This window comes from Hyperolius riggenbachi, chromosome 8, assembly GCF_040937935.1.
Source record: "Hyperolius riggenbachi isolate aHypRig1 chromosome 8, aHypRig1.pri, whole genome shotgun sequence".
Taxonomy (NCBI): domain Eukaryota; kingdom Metazoa; phylum Chordata; class Amphibia; order Anura; family Hyperoliidae; genus Hyperolius; species Hyperolius riggenbachi.
Window position 1 is genome coordinate 84,273,140 of NC_090653.1, and position 22,422 is coordinate 84,295,561.

The following is a 22,422-nucleotide window of genomic DNA, read 5'->3' on the forward strand; positions in this document are numbered from 1 at the left end:
CAATGCTACCGCCAATTTGCAATGTGAAACCAGCCTTAATGAATAAAAAAAAAATAGAAATACTGAATGCGCTACTTTCCCAAATAGTTTTGATTTACTGGACAGCCCTTAGTGAATTGAGGCCTATGAGTGATGAAGTTCCACGTGTACCTTAAAGGGACCCCGAGCTGTGTATTAAAAAAGAAAAACGTACTTACCTGAGGCTTGCCAACTTTGGGTGAAGTCGTGTGTGCTCCCCCCACTGGGTAGACCTTGCGTCATCACGAGGGCCGCTGTAAGAGCCCTGCACATGTGTGGTTCAGTCTTTAGAGAACCATGCATGCGCAGGGCTCTTACGGCGGCCGTCATGATGACGTGCCGGCTTCGCAGCCGGGGCAAGCACGCACGACTTCACCCGAAGTCAGCGCATTGCCGGAGCCACCAGCGGGACACCGGAGGGGGCCAGGAGGATCCCGGGAACCTTTCGGGCTACGGTGTGCTGGAGGAAGCCCAGGTAAGTCTGGGTTTTCTTTTTTAATACACACCTCAGGGTTCCTTTAAGTAAACCTGAAAAACTGCCTGCCACGAAATAGGCAAGGTTTTCTTATCTTTGTTTCGGTCATATCAGACCATCATAAGGTTTGCTGAAATGCAGAGAATTATTAGATCTGGTTGTGGATTGCTGTGGTTACAGAAAGGCAATAGCCCTAGGTAAAGGATCAGAAGAGAAGTATCAATAAGTATTTATTTGTGGAGATGGGTTTTGAGAGTGTTATTTCAAATGATTTCTGACATTGAAATTCTGTACAGCAATGGATGTGATGCCCTTTGCTGTACAGCATTTCAATAGAAATGTTTAAATGAAAATGACATATACTGTATAGCTAAAACAAGAACTGAAATGAAAGATGGCTGACCAGAGAAAAGCGTAAATCCATTTACTACAAAATGCAATATATGGGGATTAACAGAGATTTAATCAAAAATATAATTGAATGGTTGATTTTGGTCACAAATACCTTTAAAATGAACATGAGGTTAAAATAAACCTATGAGATAAACAAATATATCTATCCTCCTACTCCTAAAAATGACCTTTTTATACATCCCATGTTTTTTTTTTATGTGTAAACATTTACAAGGTAGATTTCAAAATCGCATATTTATAAAAAAAATGCGAAAACGCATGCATTTTCGCTTTAAAGAGGAACTGTAACGACAAAACGTCCCCTGGGGGGTACTCACCTCGGGTGAGGGAAGCCTCCGGATCCTAATGAGGCTTCCCACGCAGTCCTCCATCCGTCAGGGGTCTCGCTGCAGCCCTCCGTGCAGCGGTGACGTAATATTTACCTTCCTGGCTCCTGCGCAGGCGCTCTGACGGCTGTCGGCTCCGAAGTAGGCGGAAATACCCGATCGCCGTCGGGTCTGCTCTACTGCGCAGGTGCAAGTTTCCGGCGCCTGCGCAGTAGAGCGGACCCGACGGAGATCGGGTATTTCCGTCTATTTCCGTGCCGAAAGCCGCCACAGCGCCCCTGCTGGAGCCAGCAAAGGTAAATATTGAAGCTACAGTCGGCTCTGTCGCCGGCTGTTCGGAGGGCTGCAGCGAGACCCCCGTGGGACAGAGGACGGCGTGGGAAGCCTCATTAGGATCCGGAGGCTTCCCCCACCCGAGGTGAGTACCCCCCAGGGGAGGTTTTTGTTGTTACAGAGTCTCTCTAAGATTCGCATACAAACGTGTACGAATTTGCATCCGAATGCAAATTCATTTACGCATTTTCTGCAACGGAATCACACCGCGCTAGTGGAAACGTAGCCTAATTCCTTATCAGTGAGGGTTACACTATAATCTGACAAGAGTCTGACAAGAAAATGTTACATGCATGCCTGAATTTTAACTCTTCCTGACAAAAAAGGGAAAAAAAAAAAACACAGCCTAGATATTAATACGTTTGAGACAGTACATACACATGTTAATCTCATCATGTCACATGTCACTTCAGGTACACTTTAAGTACTTTTTATTCCCAGTGACAATGTAGTATATATTTTGCTGAAGAGATAAATTAGGCATCTGGCAGAGCAGGTAACGTGCTACAGTGACGCAGTTCGGGGAATGAAGGACATCTCATAAGATCTGGGGATATTGGCAAATCCCGTCATTCTAGGCGTGAGGTCTTGGTCTGTCAGCTTAGTCTTAGAGGTCAGTGTGAAGTTCTGTAGGATGGTTGATAAGAAAATAAACAGCTCCATACGGGCCAGACCTTCCCCAAGACACACTCGTTTACCTGCAGAAAATAACATTTCATTAATTACATAATTACATTGCATTCTGCTCACCTATAAGCTTAAGCTCGCTGGCATCAGCCCTTTACATACACAGTCATTTTAAATAAATTCCCTGCTAGAGATGCTTAGTTTCAACTTACCACCTATAGAAGAGATCATGGAGGAGCAAAACATCTGCTCTGTGTGCTTCTGCTTAGCATGTGTAACGATCGGTGTCAACACGCAGAGAGAATCTGATTATTGGCAATCTGCAGAATCACCAGTAATACAGATATACACCAGATTATGGATGATCTGCAGTATCACCAATAATCCAGGTATGACTAACCTCTGGACACCTGAGATATGAGTGTATAATATAATCGTAACACTTTGAGCGAGAATCACCAGTGAAACTGGAGATCAGGACGTAGAGAAGATTCACCCCAGGCTGAGGGTGAATCACTGCAAAAGGCTTCCTAGGAGAGGGGCCTAAGCTTGGTTGCAGGAAGCCCTGCTGCTAATAGAACAACTTGCCCTGGTGGATGCGAGATACTGGCTCTCTACACCCTAGTGGTGGGCTTAGGTAGTACAGGTATACTGTGCTAGTCCTGGGTGTGACGTTTGTAGTAACAGCACCCTGGAACTAGCATACGCAATACAGATATAGATTCCTAGTCTTGTAGTAACAGCACCCTGGAACTAGCATACGCAATACAGATATACTGTAGATTCCTAGTCTTGGGTGTGAGCTCCTTGATCACAACACCCCGGAACTAGTTTAACACATAACAAAGCATTGAGACAGTTTCCTAAGCTTGGGTGTCAGGTCCGTAATCACAACACCCCGGAACTAGTCTAAAGCATACCATAGCATATAAGACAGTTTCCTAAGCTTGGGTGTGAGGTCCGTAGTCACAACACCCTGGAACTAGTCTAAAGCATAACATACAAGACATGCGAGAAATCTAGCTCAGTGTGCTTTCCTAGGTCCGTCCTGGTTCTAACACACTGTGGGATCTGACTGAGGTCTGTGTGCTAACACGTTAAGCATTTGCAATGGCAGACCACGAGAGACTGAGGGACAAGTGGTTATATAGTGCGGCGCTAATCAGCGCCGCCCAGTCCCTGCCAGCCAATCCGCTACCTTCCTCGGATCAGCTGACCAAGGGAGTCAGCTGATCCGTCTCTGCTTCCCATAAAGCTTCTGCCTCTCCGCGCGCGCGTATTCCTCAGCCTGTGTGCACAGGAAGGCTGAATGAACTCAGAGACATGTCGCCGCTCGTAAACTGCCGGGGAAGATGCGGAAACAGCCGCCGCGCCGACAGAGCATGCGGCGGCTATTCCGCTATCCTTCACAGTACCCCCCCTCCTGAGGAGTGGACTCTGGACAGTTGCCACCCGGCTTCCCTGGATGTAAATCATGGAACTCTTTCCTTACTTCCTCTGCGTACATGCGGCATTCTGGTACCCAAGTTCTATCCTCCACACCATAACCTTTCCAGTGTACCAAATACTGCACAGAATTTTGCACCAGCCGGGAGTCCAGAATCTTCTCAACCTCATACTCAGGTTGATCATCAATCAATACGGGAGGGGGGGGGGGGGAGTGGAATCCACCTGTACTGCCGGCTTGAGCAATGACACATGGAATGATCTTACACCACGCATACTGGTAGGAAGATCAACAGTGTAAGTGACAGCATTAATTCTCTTGGTGACTGGAAACGGCAGAATAAACCTAGGCCCTAATTTGGGTGACAGTTGTTTCAGTGCCAGATGTCGCGTAGACACCCAGACCAAATCTCCTGGTGAAAAGTCCCATTCAGCAGAACGTCTCTTGTCAGCCTGCTTTTTCTGAGACTTGAAAGCCTTTCCCAAATTTGTTTTCACCAGCGCCCAAATTTGTTTCAGTGCCACCTGACAATCCTCTAATGCTGGAAAAGGAGTCGACACCACAGGCAAAGGAGCAAACTTAGGAGACCTTCCTGACACATCCTGAAAAGGGGAAAACCCAGAGGAGGAACTTTTCAGGTTGTTGTGCGCAAACTCCGCAAAAGGTAGAAATTTTACCCAGTCAGTTTGTGCATCAGCCACATAGCACCTGAGAAACTGCTCCATGGACTGGTTGACCCTCTTGGTCTGGCCATTTGTCTGTGGGTGGTAGTCAGATGAAAATGACAGATCCATGCCCATAAGATGACAAAATGCCCTCCAGAACTTAGAAATGAATTGGACTCCCCTATCTGACACTACATTCTCCGGAATGCCATGCAGCCGGAAAATGTGCTGGATAAAGAGATTAGCCAGCTCCTGGGATGAGGGGAGTCCCTTCAGAGGGATAAAATGGGCCATCTTACTGAATCTGTCTACTACCACCCAGATGACAGTCATGCCTTCAGACCTGGGTAGTTCACCTACAAAATCCATGGACATATGGGTCCACGGTTCATTTGGAACCGGCAATGGCTGTAAGGTCCCCACTGGAGCCTGACGGGATGGTTTGCTCCTAGCGCAGACCGCACACTCCCTCACAAACTCCTTACAATCTGTGGCCATAGATGGCCACCATGCACACCTGGCAAGGAGATCCTGTGTTCTGCTGGCCCCGGGATGACCAGCATTCTTATGGGAGTGAAACAGCTGTAAAAGTTGTAAACGTAAGGGCAGGGGCACAAATAACACTCCCTCGGGCTTTCCCTCTGGGACATCCTGCTGAAATGGGGCCAGAGTGGCAGCCCAATCCTTCCAGGTCTGTGTGGCTGCCAAAATCTCCCTACGAGGCAGAATAGTCTCGGGGGCCGAGGGCTGTGCCGTCTCGGGCTCAAAACACCTGGACAGGGCATCAGCCTTGACATTCTTGCTACCAGGAGTATACGTAATTATAAAGGAGAATCTGGAAAAGAACAGTGACCACCGGGCCTGTCGAGGACTGAGTCTCTTAGCATTTTCTATGTACTCCAAGTTTTTATGATCTGTGTAGACTGTGATGACATGTTCTGCAGCCTCTAACCAATGTCGCCACGCCTTAAAGGCTAACTTGATGGCCAGGAGTTCACGGTTGCCTATATCGTAGTTTCTCTCTGCTGGGGAAAACCTACGGGAGAAGTAAGCGCAAGGGTGAAGCTTACTCTGCAACCCAGAACGCTGAGACAGCACAGCCCCCACCCCCACCTCAGAGGCATCAACCTCTACTATAAACGGGAAGGTGACGTCGACACGTCTCAGGATAGGGGCAGAACAGAACAGTTTCTTTAGGGTACTAAAAGCCGAGAGAGCTTCCTCGGACCAGTGGTGAGTATCAGCCCCTTTCTTAGTGAGACTAGTGAGGGGCGCAACCACCGTAGAGTACCCCTTAATAAATCTCCTGTAGTAATTTGCAAATCCCAGGAACCTCTGGAGGGCCTTCAGACCTACAGGCTGTGGCCACTCCAGTACCGCCGAGACTTTTCCAGGGTCCATAGAGAGGCCCGAGGTCGATATTACATACCCCAGGAATGCTACAGAGGTCACCTCAAAAATACACTTTTCCAGTTTGGCATATTATTGATTGTGTCTTAGTCTCTTCAGTACGTATTTAACATGTTTCCGATGCTCGGCCAATGTGGCTGAAAAGACTAGTATATCATCAAGATATACTAATGCAAATTTACCCAAAATTGGTCTGAAAACTTCGTTAATCAGTTCTTGGAAGACGGCCGGGGCGTTGCACAACCCGAAGGGCATCACTAGGTACTCGTAATGCCCATCGGGTGTATTAAAGGCCGTCTTCCACTCGTCACCGTCCCTGATGCGCACTAGGTTGTATGCACCCCTTAAATCAAACTTCGAGAAAGTTTTAGCATTAGTGATCTGGGAAAATAAATCGTCAATCAAAGGCAATGGGTAACGATTTTTCACAGTGATCTTATTCAACCCTCGATAGTCTATGCAGGGACGGAGGCCTCCATCTTTTTTTTTTTACAAAAAAGAACCCAGCGCCCGCAGGCGACCGAGAGGGGCAGATGAAACCCTTGGCTAAATTTTCTTTGATGTACTCCTGCATTGCCAACTTCTACGGCCCAGACAAGTTATAAAGATGACCTCTAGGGGGCATACATCCAGATCTTAACTCAATCGGACAATCAAAGGGACGGTGTGGGGGCAGTCTGTCTGCTGATTTAGGACAAAAGACATCAGCAAAGTCTTTATACTGCTCTGGCAATCCTTCCACCTGAATGCTGGTGCTACCCATGGTTACCTTTGCCAAACAATGATGAGAGCAGTGGGTAGACCAGCTCGTTAGCTGACCAGAAGCCCAATCAATCTGAGGGGCGTGAAGTCGTAACCATGTCAGACCAAGGATAATGGTGGAGGTTGCCATTCGTAACACAAAAAATTGCAGACTCTCTCTATGTAGAACCCCTATGGTGACCCCTAACTCTGGAGTCTGAGACAGAGGGTATTTACTCTGTAGAGGAGAGTCATCCACCGCAGTAACTAACACCTTGTGATTTAAAGGGACCATGGGAATCCCCAACTTTGTAGCAAAATCCTAGTCAATAAAATTGGCGGCCGAGCCAGAGTCGACAAAGGCCTCAGTGGGAACTGTCTGATCCTCCCATGAAATGGTGCATGGGAGGAGCAGTCGATCATCTTAAGAGGTAAATTCTGAGCGCCTAGGGTGTTACCTCTGACCACTCCTAGGCGGCAGCGTTTCCCGACTTTTTAGGACAGTTCTGCGCTTTATGACCCTCCTCTGCACAGTACATGCAGAGTTGTTCAGCTTTTCTACGACTCTGCTCCACTCGGGACAATTTTGACCGTCCAATCTGCATGGGTTCAGGAGGGGGTGACGTAGGTGGGGAGGAAGTATAGGTAACGTATCTCACACTACTCCTACCCCGACTTTGTCTCTGGTAGGCGACGGTCCACTCTAATCGCTAGAGAAATGGCTTCATCGACAGTTTTTGGCTCAGGATATCCTAACATGAGATTAGACACTGCATCTGACAATCCTGACAAGAAACAGTCTAACAATGCGAATGAGCCCCATCTAGCTGACACCGCCCATTTCCTGAACTCTGCTGCATAAGTCTCTACCGAATCTTTGCCTTGCCGCAATATCTTAAGCTTCCGCTCAGCGGTCGAGGCAAAGTCCGGATCATCGTAAATTATAGCCATCGCTTTAAAGAATTCCTCCACAGAGGACAGGGCCCCATCCCCTGGTTGCAACTTGCAGGCCATATGCCCAGGTCTGGGAGTCCCCAGTCAACAGTGCTTTAATAAAGATAACTCTCTGTGCGGCAGAACCTGAAGTATTAGGTCTCAACACAAAGTAAGATAACACTCGATGCTTAAAGTTTCGAAAGTCAGATCTATGACCAGAAAATTTCTCAGGCACCGGCATGCGCAAGTCTGTAACAAGAGGGGATCGCACTGCATTGACAGTCGTCTGAAGGGCTTGTATAGACCCAGACAAGGCATTGATCTGGGTCTGATGACTATCCAGCACGCTGATGCAATTCTCCATCGAGGTGGTGAGTGCAAGCAGACGATTGTCAAGTGCGTCCATATTGTTTGGGTCTGCCATTCTGTAACGATCGGTGTCAACACGCAGAGAGAATCTGATTATTGGCAATCTGCAGAATCACCAGTAATACAGATATACACCAGATTATGGATGATCTGTAGTATCACCAATAATGCAGGTATGACTAACCTCTGGACACCTGAGATATGAGTGTATAATATAATCGTAACACTTTGAGCGAGAATCACCAGTGAAACTGGAGATCAGAACGTAGAGAAGATTCACCCCAGGCTGAGGGTGAATCACTGTAAGCAAAAGGCTGCCTAGGAGAGGGGCCTAAGCTTGGTTGCAGGAAGCCCTGCTGCTAATAGAACAACTTGCCCTGGTGGATGCGAGATACTGGCTCTCTACACCCTAGTGGCGGGCTTAGGTAGTACAGGTATACTGTGCTAGTCCTGGGTGTGACGTTTGTAGTAACAGCACCCTGGAACTAGCATACGCAATACAGATATAGATTCCTAGTCTTGGGTGTGAGCTCCTTGATCACAACACCCCGGAACTAGTTTAACACATAACATAGCATTGAGACAGTTTCCTAAGCTTGAGTGTGAGGTCCGTAGTCACAACACCCAGGAACTAGTCTAAAGCATACCATAGCATATAAGACAGTTTCCTAAGCTTGGATGTGAGGTCCGTAGTCACAACACCCTGGAACTAGTCTAAAGCATAACATAGCATATAAGACAGTTTCCTAAGCTTGGGTGTGAGGTCCGTAGTCACAACACCCTGGAACTAGTCTAAAGCATAACATACAAGACATGCGAGAAATCTAGCTCAGTGTGCTTTCCTAGGTCCGTCCTGGTTCTAACACACTGTGGGATCTGACTGAGGTCTGTGTGCTAACACGTTAAGCATTTGCAACGGCAGACCACGAGAGACCTAGGGACAAGTGGTTATATAGTGCGGCGCTAATCAGCGCCGCCCAGTCCCTGCCAGCCAATCCGCTACCTTCCTCGGATCAGCTGACCAAGGGAGTCAGCTGATCCGTCTCTGCTTCCCATAAAGCTTCTGCCTCTCCGTGCGCGCGTATTCCTCAGCCTGTGTGCACAGGAAGGCTGAATGAACTGAGAAACATGTCGCCGCTCGTAAACTGCCGGGGAAGATGCGGAAACAGCCGCCGCGCCGTCAGAGCACGCGGCGGCTATTCCGCTATCCTTCGCAGCATGTGAGCTGTCAGCCTGACTGAATGCATCACAATTTTTTTGCAATGATTGACACAGTGAGAGGAGTAACACTGGGAGATTCTGCTTGTGGTACCCCAAGGTGTAACTGCACCCCATGAGGTTACCATGGACCCGGAGGTGACCACAAGGAAGTCTGCTTACTCATCCAATTATAGTGAGGGAAAGAAGTATTTGAACTCTTGCAGATGGCTTGTTTGCCATCTGACCAACAAAACAACCAATCGGAGTTTGTTGTGCATTACAATGAGCAAAAGAAAATTTTATATCCTAGAAACCAGCAAAATTTCAGGCTTCCAGCTGTCTTCAGTGTATGCAGGTAATGAGGTAAGATATGTAGCACCCTCTGTAAGGGAGTGCTCCTTATCCCAGCTCTGTTTCTGCAGAGTGCAGCCTGAGGCAAGGGGACTTGGGCACTCTTTAAAGAGTACTTGAAGTAAAAAAGTCACGCCAGCCAGGCTCTGTCTGTCTTAGGGCTGAATTCAGGCCATGATAAAACCTATTCTAATAAAGATGACCATATAAACATTTTTTTCCCATAAATTGCATCTCTTTTAAAAACCTGATTTTGATAATTTCACAAAACCAATATTACTGGCTCATCCCTATATAGGAGTCCTGGACCTTCCGTAAGTTATGTAAGGAGATGCACAGACACCTTTAGTTGTCTATGATGATCCGTTTACTGGCAGTTTAGATGAAAAATTTATGCATAGGTTCCCTTTAAACTCTCTTTACACTAGTCAGGTACCTGCAGAAAATGGCATGAAGGCCTCATTCTTCTTAAAGGAGCCATTACTGTTCAGAAAATGATCAGGGTTGAACTTGTTCGGTGTAGCAAATTGCTTGGGGTCTTTAAGAACAGATGTTAGTAGTGGATAGATATCCGTACCCTAAAGATGGAAAAACATGTAAAATATGTATAAAACGGGCACCCCTCAATATAAAAATGTATTACTGTCAGTTTCATATATCCAAATAATCATTATAGATCGTATTATGTCATCCTGGTAATCTATAGCAAGGTCACACATTACCCCAGCATATCTGTCACACTTCCTGCAGGAGGGGGAACCAACTGGACTTTCTTGTTGGGGGACCTGTCTTAGTTGCACTGTCCCTGCCATAGTAAAAGGGTGTCCTCCATTTCATTCCAGGTATGATTCTTTTGCTAAGTTTTAGCTTGCTGAACTTACTTCACTTGTTACACATGTGATCTCTCATATACTAGAGAAAGAGATGACAGCAGTGCAGTCACAGGAGAGCTTCCCTGATACTCATTGCAGTGCTGTTAGCTAATTGCATGTGGCAGACTTGATGAGCACATTATGCAGAATGCTAATTGTTGTTAGCTGTGATATGCTAGACTGCACTTGCACAGATGTTATTTCTGAGTCATATAATGTTATATATGATTTTATTTAGTTGCACTGTCCCTTCCATAGTAAAAGGGTGTCCTCCACATCATTCCAGATTGTTTGATCCTCAATAAAGACCCAGCTTCTACCCACCTCTATCATAATTAGAGATGTCGCGAACCTCCGATTTTTGGTTCGCGAACCTCCGCGAACCCTGTTCGCGAACCTCCGCGAAAAGGTCGGTTCGCGAAAAAGTTCGCAAACCGCAATAGACTTCAATGGAGAGGCGAACTTTGAAAAATAGAAAAAATTCTAACGCCTACAAAAATGATAGAAAACATGTTTCAAAGGCTCTAATACCTGGAGGCAGACATGATTGAGTGAAATACACATCAAAAGCCCCAGGCTAACATCTAGGTTTCACACAGACCCCTATTTTAGGCCTCCTCCCTCCTACCGGAGGGTCTCATCTGCCAGAGAATTATATTATTTCAAAAGCCAGTTTACATACCATAGCTGAGAATTGAACCCAGGTCTCACTGTGTGGTGGGCAAATACCTTAACCGCTGTACCACAACAGTACTAACTGAAGCTGGCCTAGCATTTACCATTTATGCTCAATCCAAGAGAAAAATTAGACAAGATAGCAGTGTTAGGAAGACTTGCCTAAGGTCTCCTACTGAATAGGTGCTGGCTTACTGAACAGACAGAGGCGAGATTCGAACTCTGGTCTCCTGTGTCAGAGGCAGAGCCCTTAACCATTACACCATGCAGCCACTGCTTACAGAGATGTAGCCAGACATGGCCTTGTATTTTGTGTTCAACAGTTGTCCAAAGAGAACCCCAGATAGCCAGGTAGATTCATCTCTCTCTCTCTCTCTCTCTCTCTCACCAACACTACATGCTGAAGCCAGCCTAGCATGTACCATTTATGCTCAATCCATTTATGCTCAAAAATACAATTCCGCGGAATAGTTAAGTTAAGTACCAGCGTATCGATTAAGAGGCAACGGGCGGGATCACTCACCTTTTCCGCGTTCCAAAGTGCGCTCCACTGACATCACTTCCTGCAATGCCGTCCACTTACTTTACAGTGGGCGGCGTTGCAGGAAGTGACATCAGTGGAGCGCTCGCTGGAACGCGGAAGAGGTGAGTGATCCCTGCCCGTTGCCTCTTAATCTATACACTGGTACTTAACTATTTACAGCTGGAGGGGAGCGCAGATCGGGGGACCCAGGCGAGGGAGGGGGGGGTCTGACCCCCCTCCCCACCGCTAGGCCTAATACCCCCTTTCTGCGCGCTACTCCTCCAGCTCGGCGGGCAGCCCCCCACCCATGGACAGGCAGGTGCCGCCCCCCCAGATGTGACGCCTGAGGCAAATGTTTCACCCCGCCTCATGAGCGGGCTGGCCCTGGGCATTCCAAATATATCCAGAATTAGATTTGCACAATAGGAACCATTTTATCCCAAATCTGGCACGCTTAGAAGAGATATACTGTTTCCAGGCAAGTCTACCTCATTAGGCTCTCATCCACGCTTACGTCTGTTTCTGGAACATACACGGACTGAAATTTGCCTATGACCATTTGAAATAGGTCATAGATCTTCCACAGTTTTGGGGCAGGATGGGTGGCCTCATCAAAGGTCTCATTATTCATGAATTGCAGGTTTTTCATGATGAGGCTAAATCTGTTTTCTGACATGACAGTCCCAAAAAAAGGTGTATCAATCAGTCGGTTGGTGCTCTAATATGTTGTCTGGCGGGGTTTCCCCACAATTCCCTGGAGGATGAGCAGGCACAGGAACAGCCACATCTCATCCTGGGTGACTGGTTCCCACCTTTTTCCCCTAGCAAACCTCCTGATTGGACCAAGCTGCTGTTCCGCATAGCGGTTGGTCTCCTCCACTATATTTTGGATTATGGCCTCGTCCAAAAAAAGTTTCAAATAGGCCAGGGGGTTAGGGTCACAGGGAACTTTTTGGCCGGATTTCCCTGTAAATGGGAATCATGGGGAGACAGGATTATTCTGGGTAGGGTCTATAACAATCCATGTGTGGATGTTCTCAACCTCTTCGGTGAAATCATCGCTGTTAGACTCTGAGTCAGATCATAACATGTTCGCCACATAGCTGTCACTTAGGTCTGAGAAAAACAGCTGCTCATCCTCGCTGTCATCAAACTCCTGCATCAGGGTTCGCGGGGAGAGGCGTCTATGGGAGCTGGAAGCCACAGCAGGGCAGAAAAAAAACGTCGTTATTCGTAGCAAGGGTCAATCCAGGCGGCAATCAAATCGTCGTTGTTATCCAATAGCAAGGGTCAAATCCAGGCGGCAATCAATAGAATAGTCGATAGTCCAAAGCAAGGGTCAAAACCAGAAAGCAGAAATCAGATAGCAAGTGTCACTAGCAATAGCCAAAGAGCAAATGGTGTTTTTTACTATGTGTCTTTTGTGTATACTTTTTTTTCAAAGTTGTTATTCATTACAATGTATTGGATTGGATACAGGAGTATTCAATCTAATACAAATTCAAATTTACCACCCCCTAGCGTAGGATGCGTAATGACATCCGTCATTACACATCGCGGAACGTGACGCGAGGTAGGAGACGCGATGGAGGGGCCGGAAGTGTTCAGAGGAGGGGATCGGAAGGCCCAGGACCGGAGGAGGGAGGATCGGGAGGATCGTGAGGTGGGATAGGACGGCCGGAGGACGGGGACGCCACCCTGACACTGGCAGCAACAGTTAAGTGCTGGGGAACTTTTTTTTTCTTCCCCCGACACTGCATCGGGATTATCTAAATGGGCATCCTTTTTCACCCCGATGCAGTGTCGGGATTATCTGCCAGAGGGTTACATTTTATTGGCTGTTGTTTGTGAATATGAGCCTTTGTGTCATATTGGATATCCCAATATTTCAGCATCCTCCATAAATTTAAAAATCTAACCATTTAAAATAAAATGGTTCCCCTAGCACAGTTGTCCCCAAACTTTTTTGGTCAAGGGCCGGGTCAGCATACTTCAGACTGCTGGGGGCCGGAACATACATAAAATGATGTTGAAAAACATTCCATTGAATCTAGGTATTGATTCCCCCAATCATGCCTGGAGGAGAACTCACAGCAGCAGCCATTCAGTCATGCGCCCAAAGAACGTCTTTGAGCAGCAGACAGTGAAGCATACCCAGGGGACAACCTGCCATCCAGTTGGACAACAGTGTCACCTGAACTGAAACAAAAAATGTGGTTGTGTCTGTATTACTAATAATGGACCCACCTTAGGAATGGTGTAGCCCCTGAAGTTTACATCCTTTGTTGTTAAATGGGGAACATCCATAGGGAGGACATCACAGAATCTCTGGATCTCATGAATGACAGCATCCATATATGGCATCTTGCTTCGATCCTCAATATTCGGGATCCTATTTTCACCAATTACCTGGTCTATTTCCTTGTGCAATTTGACTGGAAAAGATTAAGCCATAATCTAAGTCAGGGGATTGTAGTTTTGCCACTACACTTATAGTATACATTGTGTCATTACCGTAAATATCGATATCCTCATATACACAAACAGCCCTACCACCACTAAACTAATTTCCTCACCTCCTCCTTTGGCTTCTCCCAATGGTCTTTCACGTCCACCTATAAGAACGGCCACACTCTGGATCTCAGCTTTACTTGGCTATGGACCATCTCAATCTATGAAAACTCTCCTTTTCCTTTTTCAGATAAAAATTATGTTCTTTTCAGTCTGCAGTTCTCTCTGTTGAATTTGCTTGTGTAAGAGGTACCACAACCTAGATCTCTACTCCCTTTCCGATGCTCTACAACCTTCATATTTCATGTCCTTCTACACTGACCATTAGACTCAATCCCCTACTAGTACTACAACAGTCTCTTCATTTCTGAATTGCACTGTCAGCCTTTTGAATGACTTCTTCAGCCACTGGTAACCCCGGATGACTGAACCCATAAAAATAGTTTTATTAAGTCCATCTACAATAGTTTACTGGATTACCCTATCTAGCACTAAGCCCTCTTTCTCAAAAATGCCTTATTATATTTATGCAGGCCCAAGATGCTCCAGCTGTTGCATTGCACTGGGGCTTCTGAGTGGGTCTCTGTAGGATCCAGGAGAAAGGCTGACACATCATTGTCATTGTTAGAAAGGGGGTGTTGTGCTTGGACACATCAAACGTTTTGTTTAGAGGGGAAAGAGATGAGACCTTCATCACCGGACCACAGGAAAAAACAGAACAGAGTAACAGTTCATCCAACCTTGCTCTTTCCCCCAACTTTTTCACTGGATCCTAGAAACATATGCACTCCACCTTGCAATGCTTTACCCACAGCTCTATCACCACGTGGTGTAGCCATGCCCCCACCATTCACCAGAATAGGAGGAGGTGGTTAGTCCCTGTAACAGCCTGCTTCCCTTTAATAGGCTTTAACGAGTGGGTGAGTAACAAATGCTCCATCCCTCCTCTCAAAAGGGGCTGCAGGAGGCTGGGCCACTGCTATAATCCACCAGTGTCCCTCTGAATGGCATCAGTGCACTGGCTGGAAACTGGTTGGAAATTCAAGTGTATTTGTGAGTATAATAGAGAAGGCCAGTAGGGGGCATCTGATTATTAGGTGGGGAATATAATTTATTCTTGTAGTTGGGCTTTAAAGTAAAAGGTAAGTACTGGTCATCACTTCCAACATGTGTCTAAAAAGCAGGCGCACAATACATCACACTGGGTGAAGCCAATAATAATTCCTTTATATTTTATGAGTGCCTTCCATTTAATGCCTGTCTTATCCTCACTTTGTATTTCAGGGTATCTCATGAGTATAAGGAAGCCGTATCGCAGGGTGGTGCTGACAGTCTCTGTTCCAGCAAAGAACAGGTTGAGTATCGTCATGATCATATTCTTTGTGTTGAAGTTGGGATTGTCCTTTTCCTGGAAACACAAAATATGAGATTAAAAAGTGCATATCCATTTTAAGCCATTTGTTTTGTATGTGCAGATCTAAACCTGCCACAAGAAATGACTCTTATGTCCTAGATGCTGATAAAAAGTATTTACTGTACATACAAACAACAAAGCTAAGGGAGCTCAGAGCTAACACAATCCCATGACTTTATTGGCCGTACATAAACATCCATTGGCTCCAACACACACCATAAAACAACCCACCCATAAATACCCTGCAATCTGATAAATCAGGACAAATGATGCTAATAAGAGTTCCGGAATGGAATGCACTCCTATTGACAGACTGTTTGTAACGATTTGTGTCAGCAAGAAACAGAATTCTGATTATTAGGTGATCTGCAGTATCACCTATAATGCAGATATATACCTGATTATATGGTGATCTGCAGAATCACCTATAATACAGGTATATCAGTCAGCTGATGTGGCAGCAATAGCTAGTATAGTGATTGGTGCAACAGTAGTACTGATAGGTTTAGCTATATCTCACCAGAGGAGCTGGTGGGTACTAACAGTACAGCGCCCCTCACCAGAGTCAAGGGCCCTCTGGTGAGAGTAGAGTGGTCAGACTAATCGGGTTGGCAACAGACAGACAGATGCAGTACAAAATCGGAAGGCAGAGACAGAAAGGTTTAAACAGGCAGAGTCAGCAGCAAGATCAGATGGGCAGAGGTACAGAATCACTTTGCAGAAGAGTAGTCAGAACGAGCCAGAGTTATGCACAGATAAACACAGTAATGAATAATCTTATAGCTATCAAACAATTCCTATCTTGTGTGAAATCCCCAGTTTCCTCCCGGATCAAAGCACATCGGAACTATCTAAGGTCTGAGTGCTAACACCAAGTATTCGCAACAGCAGACAAGTTGCGAGTGATTCAGCTTGGCTTATGAAGCAGAGGAGGCCCCTCCGTCACGCCTACTCCTCTCAGCCAATGAGGAGCGGCAAGTGTCTCCTCTGACGTCAGCCGACCGGCCGGTCAGCTGACGCGCCTCCTCCCCGCATAAAGGTCCTGTCTGTGCGCGCGCACACGCGATAAGGCGACCTTATGTGCAGCTGACAACCCCGTCCTCGGCGTGCTAGCCGCCCGAGGCACGGATAGATTGCTAGGCAGAGAGCTGGAGGCAGCTGCGGTGGTATCGCTGTTCACCGCAACTGCCTCTCCACCGTTTGTTACACTGTTACTGTTTTAATCTTTGAGCCCATATATCAGTATTCAGCAGACTGACATGCACAATGGGTAATAGTTTGTCCACCACGTGTGTCCAGGATGACACGCCTCTGTGCATATACACATACATGCTCATTGCTTACACTATTTTGCACGCCAAACATTTTAAAGGGAAAAAAAATAAAAAGTAATTATTTCTCAGTTTTCAGCCATAATAGTTTGAAAATAAAAAGTGCTACTGTAGGTAAAACCCACCCATTTTATTTGCCCATTTATCCTGGTTATTACAACATTTATATTATGTCCCTAATACCATGTGTGGTACCAATATTTTATTTGGAAATAAAGATATTTTTTTTTCATTTTGAGTTTCTTTATAATCCTATACAATTAAACCTAACTGTCCCTGCATCATCCACTTTCCCTGTCTGTCCGTCCATGGCTTTTTAGTACTGCTAGCCGTTGGGACAGGAGGTCGGGACAGGGAGCAGGGTGGGTGCGCACGTGGCGGCGGGCACGCGCGTGCACTGATTGGTGGCTGTAATTTTACTACCTATAGCCCATTTTTAACCTGTACAGGCCCGGCCCACGCCGATGGGCGTGGCCACAGCGGCAGCCCCAGGACTGCCTAACGCCAATTGGCATCAAGTCCTGGGGCTGCAGTTTGCAGAAGATCGTGCGCAGGCTGCGCGCGCATCTCCTGCTCGGGGGGCGGAGCTCCGCTCTGCCTTCAGTCTCCAAGCGGCGATTGCCGCTCGGGAGACTGTTAGACGGCGAAACTGCCGTCTTTACCGTTAGTACAGCGCTGCGATCAGTAGCAGCGCTGTACCAGGGACAGCCGTGTGACACGGCTGTCCCCCTGGGGGACAAGAGAGCGATTGGCTTTCATAGGCAGAAGCCTATGACAGCCGATTGCCAGGATTGGCCGGCTGGGGGCAGGGATTATAAAAAAAATTAAAGAAAACAGCAAAAAATAATGAAAAAATAATAACAAATATTTATTTAAAAAAAATAAACACGGGGGGGGGGGGGGGAACGGGGGGGCGCGATCATACCCCACCAACAGAGAGCTCTATTGGTGGGGGGAAAAGGGGGGGGGATCACTTGTGTGCCGTGTTGTGCGGCCCTGCAGCTTGGCCTTAAAGCTGCAGTAGCTGCAGTGGCCATTTTATTAAAAATGTGCCTGGTCTTTAGGGGGGTTTACCACTGTGGTCCTCAAGTGGTTAAACAGGCTTAGGTAGCCTAGTATACAAATAATTATAAGCCCTTATTTGAAAAAAATAACAGTAATATACCCTCATAACATAAATATTAAAAAAGCTGAGTCCCTGAAGTAACTTTTTAATGTATTTTTTTTAAATGCTATTACTTTTTTTTTTACCAGTGTTTTATTTTGGTAACTATGGGGAAGGGGGTAGATGGGGTTAATCCTACTAATATTATAAATGGGAAAGTTTGGATGTTTGGATGTTTGTTACTCGATCACGCAAAAACGGCTGAACAGATTTGAATGAAATTTGGCACACAAATAGTACATAACCTGGAATAACATATAGGATACTTTTTATTCCCATAACCAAAAAGTGGGGGGAGACAAATACAAATTTCACTGAAAAACTTAAACAGCAGCCATTCTTACACTGTTAATGGTAGGGTTCTCAAACTTTGCACAGTTGGTCACTGGGTATTCAGAAAAGTAGGTGGAGGCTACAAAAGCCAATCAAAATTCACCTATTGATTTTCTAGGGGGAAATGCCATTGCTGCCATTCTTGCACTGTTAATGGCACAAGTCCCGAGTTAATCGTTGGGTGATTGGGGTTCAAATTCAGAAAAGGGGGTGGAGCCACAAATAGACAATCAGATTTGTTTCATTTCAATGCAAATTATTGATGCCAAAGACCTCAAAGCTCACAAACTTGGTCATTGAGTAATTAAGTAATTGTGTGTTAGGGTTTTAAAAATTGAGCAGAGCCAACACCAGCCAAATACATACCGGGGTTATGCCGGGTCATCAGTGGGTGGAGACAAATACAAATTTCCCTGGGAAAATATAAACTGCAGCCATTCTTACACTGTTAATGGCAGGGTTCTCAAACTTTGCACAGTTTGTAACTGGGTAACTGGGATTAATATTCAGAAAAGAGGGTGGAGCCTACAAAAGCCAATAAAAATTCACCTATTAATTTTCAAGGGGAATATTTCATTGCTGCCATTGTGTTAATGGCACAAGCCCCAAACTGGGTACAGTTAGTCATTGGGTGACTGGGGTTCAAATTCAGAAAAGTGGGTGGAGCCACAAACAGCCAATCAGATTTCATTCATTTCAATGCAAATTACTGATGCCAAGGACTGTAAAGCTCACAAACTTGGGCATTGAGTAATTAAGTAATTGTGTGTTAGGGTTAGAAAAAGTGGGCGCAGCCAACACTAGCCAAATACATACCTGGGAAACAGCGGGTCATCAGCGGGTGGAGACAAATACGAATTTCACTGGTTAAATATAAACTGCAACCATTATTACACTGTTAATGGTAGGGTTCTCAAACTTTGCACAGTTGGTCGCTTGATGACTGGGATTAATATTCAGAAAAGAGGGTGGAGCCTACAAAAGCTAATCCAAATGAATTTATTGCTTTTCAAGGGGAATATTCAATTGCTGCCATTCTTGCACTGTTAAGGACACAAGCTTCAAACCGGAGACTGGGGTTCAAATTCAGAAAAGAGGGTGGAACCACAGCCAATCAGATTTGATTCATTTCAATGAAAATTATTGATGCCAAACACTGCAAAGCTCACAAACTAGGTCATTGAGTAATTGTGCATTAGGGTTAGAAAAGTGGGCGCAGCCAACACTAGCCAAATACATACCCGGGCAACGCAGGGCCATCAGCTAGTAGCTTATAAGTAATATACCTGTGGGGGCTGATTCCGCCGAGACCCGGTCTAAATCTGCCACTTTCGGGTCTCGGTGCTTGTTCCCCGCTGATGATGCTGCCCTTGGCTCACAGGCTGTACTTTCTGATAGACAGAAGGCACATTCCCAGTATGCCCTGCGCAAAGGTAAACAGTAGTCAGCTGACTCCGGTCAGCTGACAGAGCGGTGCATCACACAGCATGGCCTTGCTGTGTGATTGATTGTGTGGAGTGTGGCTGGCCACTGATTGGATGTTGTTCTGTATTTAAACCTGCAGAGTGCTCCCAGTCATCACCCGTGGTAAGCATAGCTTTGGCTAGTTGCTGGGTGTGCGCTCTATTTGTTACTGATATTCTGGATTTTGACCTCGGCTTGTATTTGACTACTCTGTTGTGTTTAACCTCTGCTTGATTCCTGGAAACTCTTTGCTCGCCACCTGGACCGACCTCTGCTAGTTACTGGACATCCCTTGCTTGCTGCCTGGACCGACCTCTGCTAGTTACTGGACATCCCTTGCTTGCCGCCTGGACCGACCTTGGATTGTTACCGGATATTCCTTGTATGCCACTTGAACTGGATGATAAATATAAGTCTACTTTCCTTATCAGTCGACTAACAGTGTGCATGTAATCTCACATAACCTGTCACATATCATCTGGGACGTCTGCTGTCAGTTGCATAACTTTGCATGCAGACTAAAAGGAACTGTGTTATACTTGTCACCTGTTGCTAGATACTGCATGCAAGTCTGCTTGGACTATATCATACTTCTGATCAAATTACCATTGCTATTGAATAATTTTGCATCCATACCTGTAATATTTATTATCTGAACTGTGCATGTGATACTGCTGAACTGAGTTACTAGCCTCAGTAGTGGCTCCTGGTGGTATATCTGCCTTCTACACCAGCTTGTATGCCTTGCATGCCTAAGTCCTAATTGGGGCCAGCTAGTGGTGTGCTAGGCAGGGACAGCGTAGGTGTCAGTTAGTGGTGTTCCAGGCAGGGATAGCTAGGTGGAGAGCGAGACCTCTAGCCTGGGACATACACGCTGACTCCGTGAATTATACCACCAAGCCTTACATAGCTATAGGAAATGTATTTTTTATGTATTTTATTGTATGCAGGGGTCGGTTCACATGGATTCTTGCCGGTGTTTACCACTAAGCGTTCAGGACTCGATGGTTAAACACTCCCATTCAAGTGAGGAAGTCATGTGAATGAGGAAGTGACGTGTCCCATCTTCATGTCCGCATCTTCATGTCCTCTTTCAGGGAAAAAAAAACGCCCCCGATCGAGACGTCACAGGATGAGGCGGCTTCTGGCCGCTGGAAGCAGCCTACCGTCCGTGTGAGCCGCCCTAAATGTACTTTTACTTTCTCCCGACTAGATATAACAGTACACAGGAAGTGAATGTGTGTGTTTACTTTTATGAATGATCACTGTCTTCTCGCTTAAAACATGGAAGTATATATATATATATATATATATATATATCCCTGATCCTCGAAGTGTAGCTTTTAGAGGCTCATATATATGCTGAAGGGACTTGGAACTGGATTAGTACTGGAAAGTAATCAGCACAGAACTGTGTTGCTCAAATACCCCTTTTCAAAATTCGAGTTAGGTCGAATTCGAATAGTAAATTATTCGAGGTCAGTCGAATATTCGAGTCGAATAATTTTTACTATTCGATTCGACCTCGGAATTCGAGCTCACTATTCGAGTCGGTATTCGAGCTCATTATTCGAGCTGACTATTCGAAATGGCCTTCAATAGCTTCCAACACTTGTTTTGAGGGTGAATGATGCAAGAAACCTCTTTTTTTCCAAGTAACAACAGCAAGTGATTATGTGGGGATGTTCCTTTAAAAAAAAAAAGTTGAAAAGAGAAGTTGTGTCCAGAAATTTGTTCAGTACTGTATATACTTCTTCTTCTTCTTCTTTATCTTCTATATCTTCTTCTTCTTCTTCTTCTATATCTTCTTCTTCTATATCTTCTTCTTCTATATCTTCTTCTATATCTTCTTCTTCTTTTATATTGTCTTCTTCTTCTTCTTCATCTTCTTCATCTTCTTCATCATCATCTTCTTCTTCTTCATCTTCTTTTTCTTCATCTTCTTCATCTTCTTCATCTTCTTCTTCATCTTCTTCATCTTCTTCTTCATCTTCTTCATCTTCTTCTTCTTCATCTTCTTCATCTTCTTCATCTTCATCTTCTCCATCTTCTTCATCTTCTTCTTCTTCTTCATCTTCTTCTTCTTCATCTTCTTCATCTTCTTCATCTTCTTCTTCATCTTCTTCATCTTCTTCATCTTCTTCATCTTCTTCTTCATCTTCTTCTTCTTCTTCTTCATCTTCTTCTTCTTCTTCATCATCTTCATCTTCTTCTTCATCTTCTTCATCTTCTTCATCTTCTTCTTCTTCATCTTCTTCATCTTCTTCTTCTTCATCTTCTTCATCTTCTTCTTCTTCATCTTCTTCATCTTCATCTTCTTCATCTTCTTCATCTTCTTCTTCTTCATCATCTTCATCTTCATCTTCTTCATCTTCTTCATCTTCTTCTTATTCATCTTCATCTTCATCTTCATCTTCATCTTCATCTTCATCTTCATCTTCTTCTTCTTCTTCTTCTTCTTCTTCTTCTTCTTCTTCTTCTTCTTCTTCTTCTTCTTCTTCTTCTTCTTCTTCTTCTTCTTCTTCTTCTTCTTCTTCTTCTTCTTCTTCTTCTTCTTCTTCTTCTTCTTCTTCTTCTTCTTCTTCTTCTTCTTCTTCTTCTTCTTCTTCTTCTTCTTCTTCAATATCGTCTTCTTCTTCACTTATTTCTCTTTTCAAATTTTTTTTTTTAAAGAAATGCAGCTATTTTTGAGCGTAACAAATAGCTGGTGGCGCACGCATGTTGGAAGCGCCATTGTATGTGCTCCCTGGCAGTGGAAACACACAGACAGCAGGAGGTAAATTCAGCAGCAGGAGGAGGAGGATGAGTGTGTGGCAGCAGGC

The 22,422-nt window shown here is 45.4% G+C and overlaps 1 protein-coding gene across 1 annotated transcript in view; it reads right to left on the reverse strand.

Annotated features, from left to right (window-relative positions):
* Positions 1-1,980: 1,980 nt before the first annotated feature.
* The window catches only part of LOC137528993 (cytochrome P450 2G1-like), a 76,200-nt gene continuing 55,758 nt past the window's right edge, over positions 1,981-22,422 (reverse strand). Inside the window, exons 7-10 of the mRNA XM_068250842.1 lie at positions 15,166-15,301; positions 13,630-13,817; positions 9,749-9,890; positions 1,981-2,264 (exon numbers count right to left, since the gene is read on the reverse strand). Of these exons, the coding sequence (XP_068106943.1) occupies positions 2,071-2,264; positions 9,749-9,890; positions 13,630-13,817; positions 15,166-15,301 (660 nt within the window). The 3' untranslated portion in view covers positions 1,981-2,070. The remainder of the gene's footprint in view (positions 2,265-9,748; positions 9,891-13,629; positions 13,818-15,165; positions 15,302-22,422) is intronic.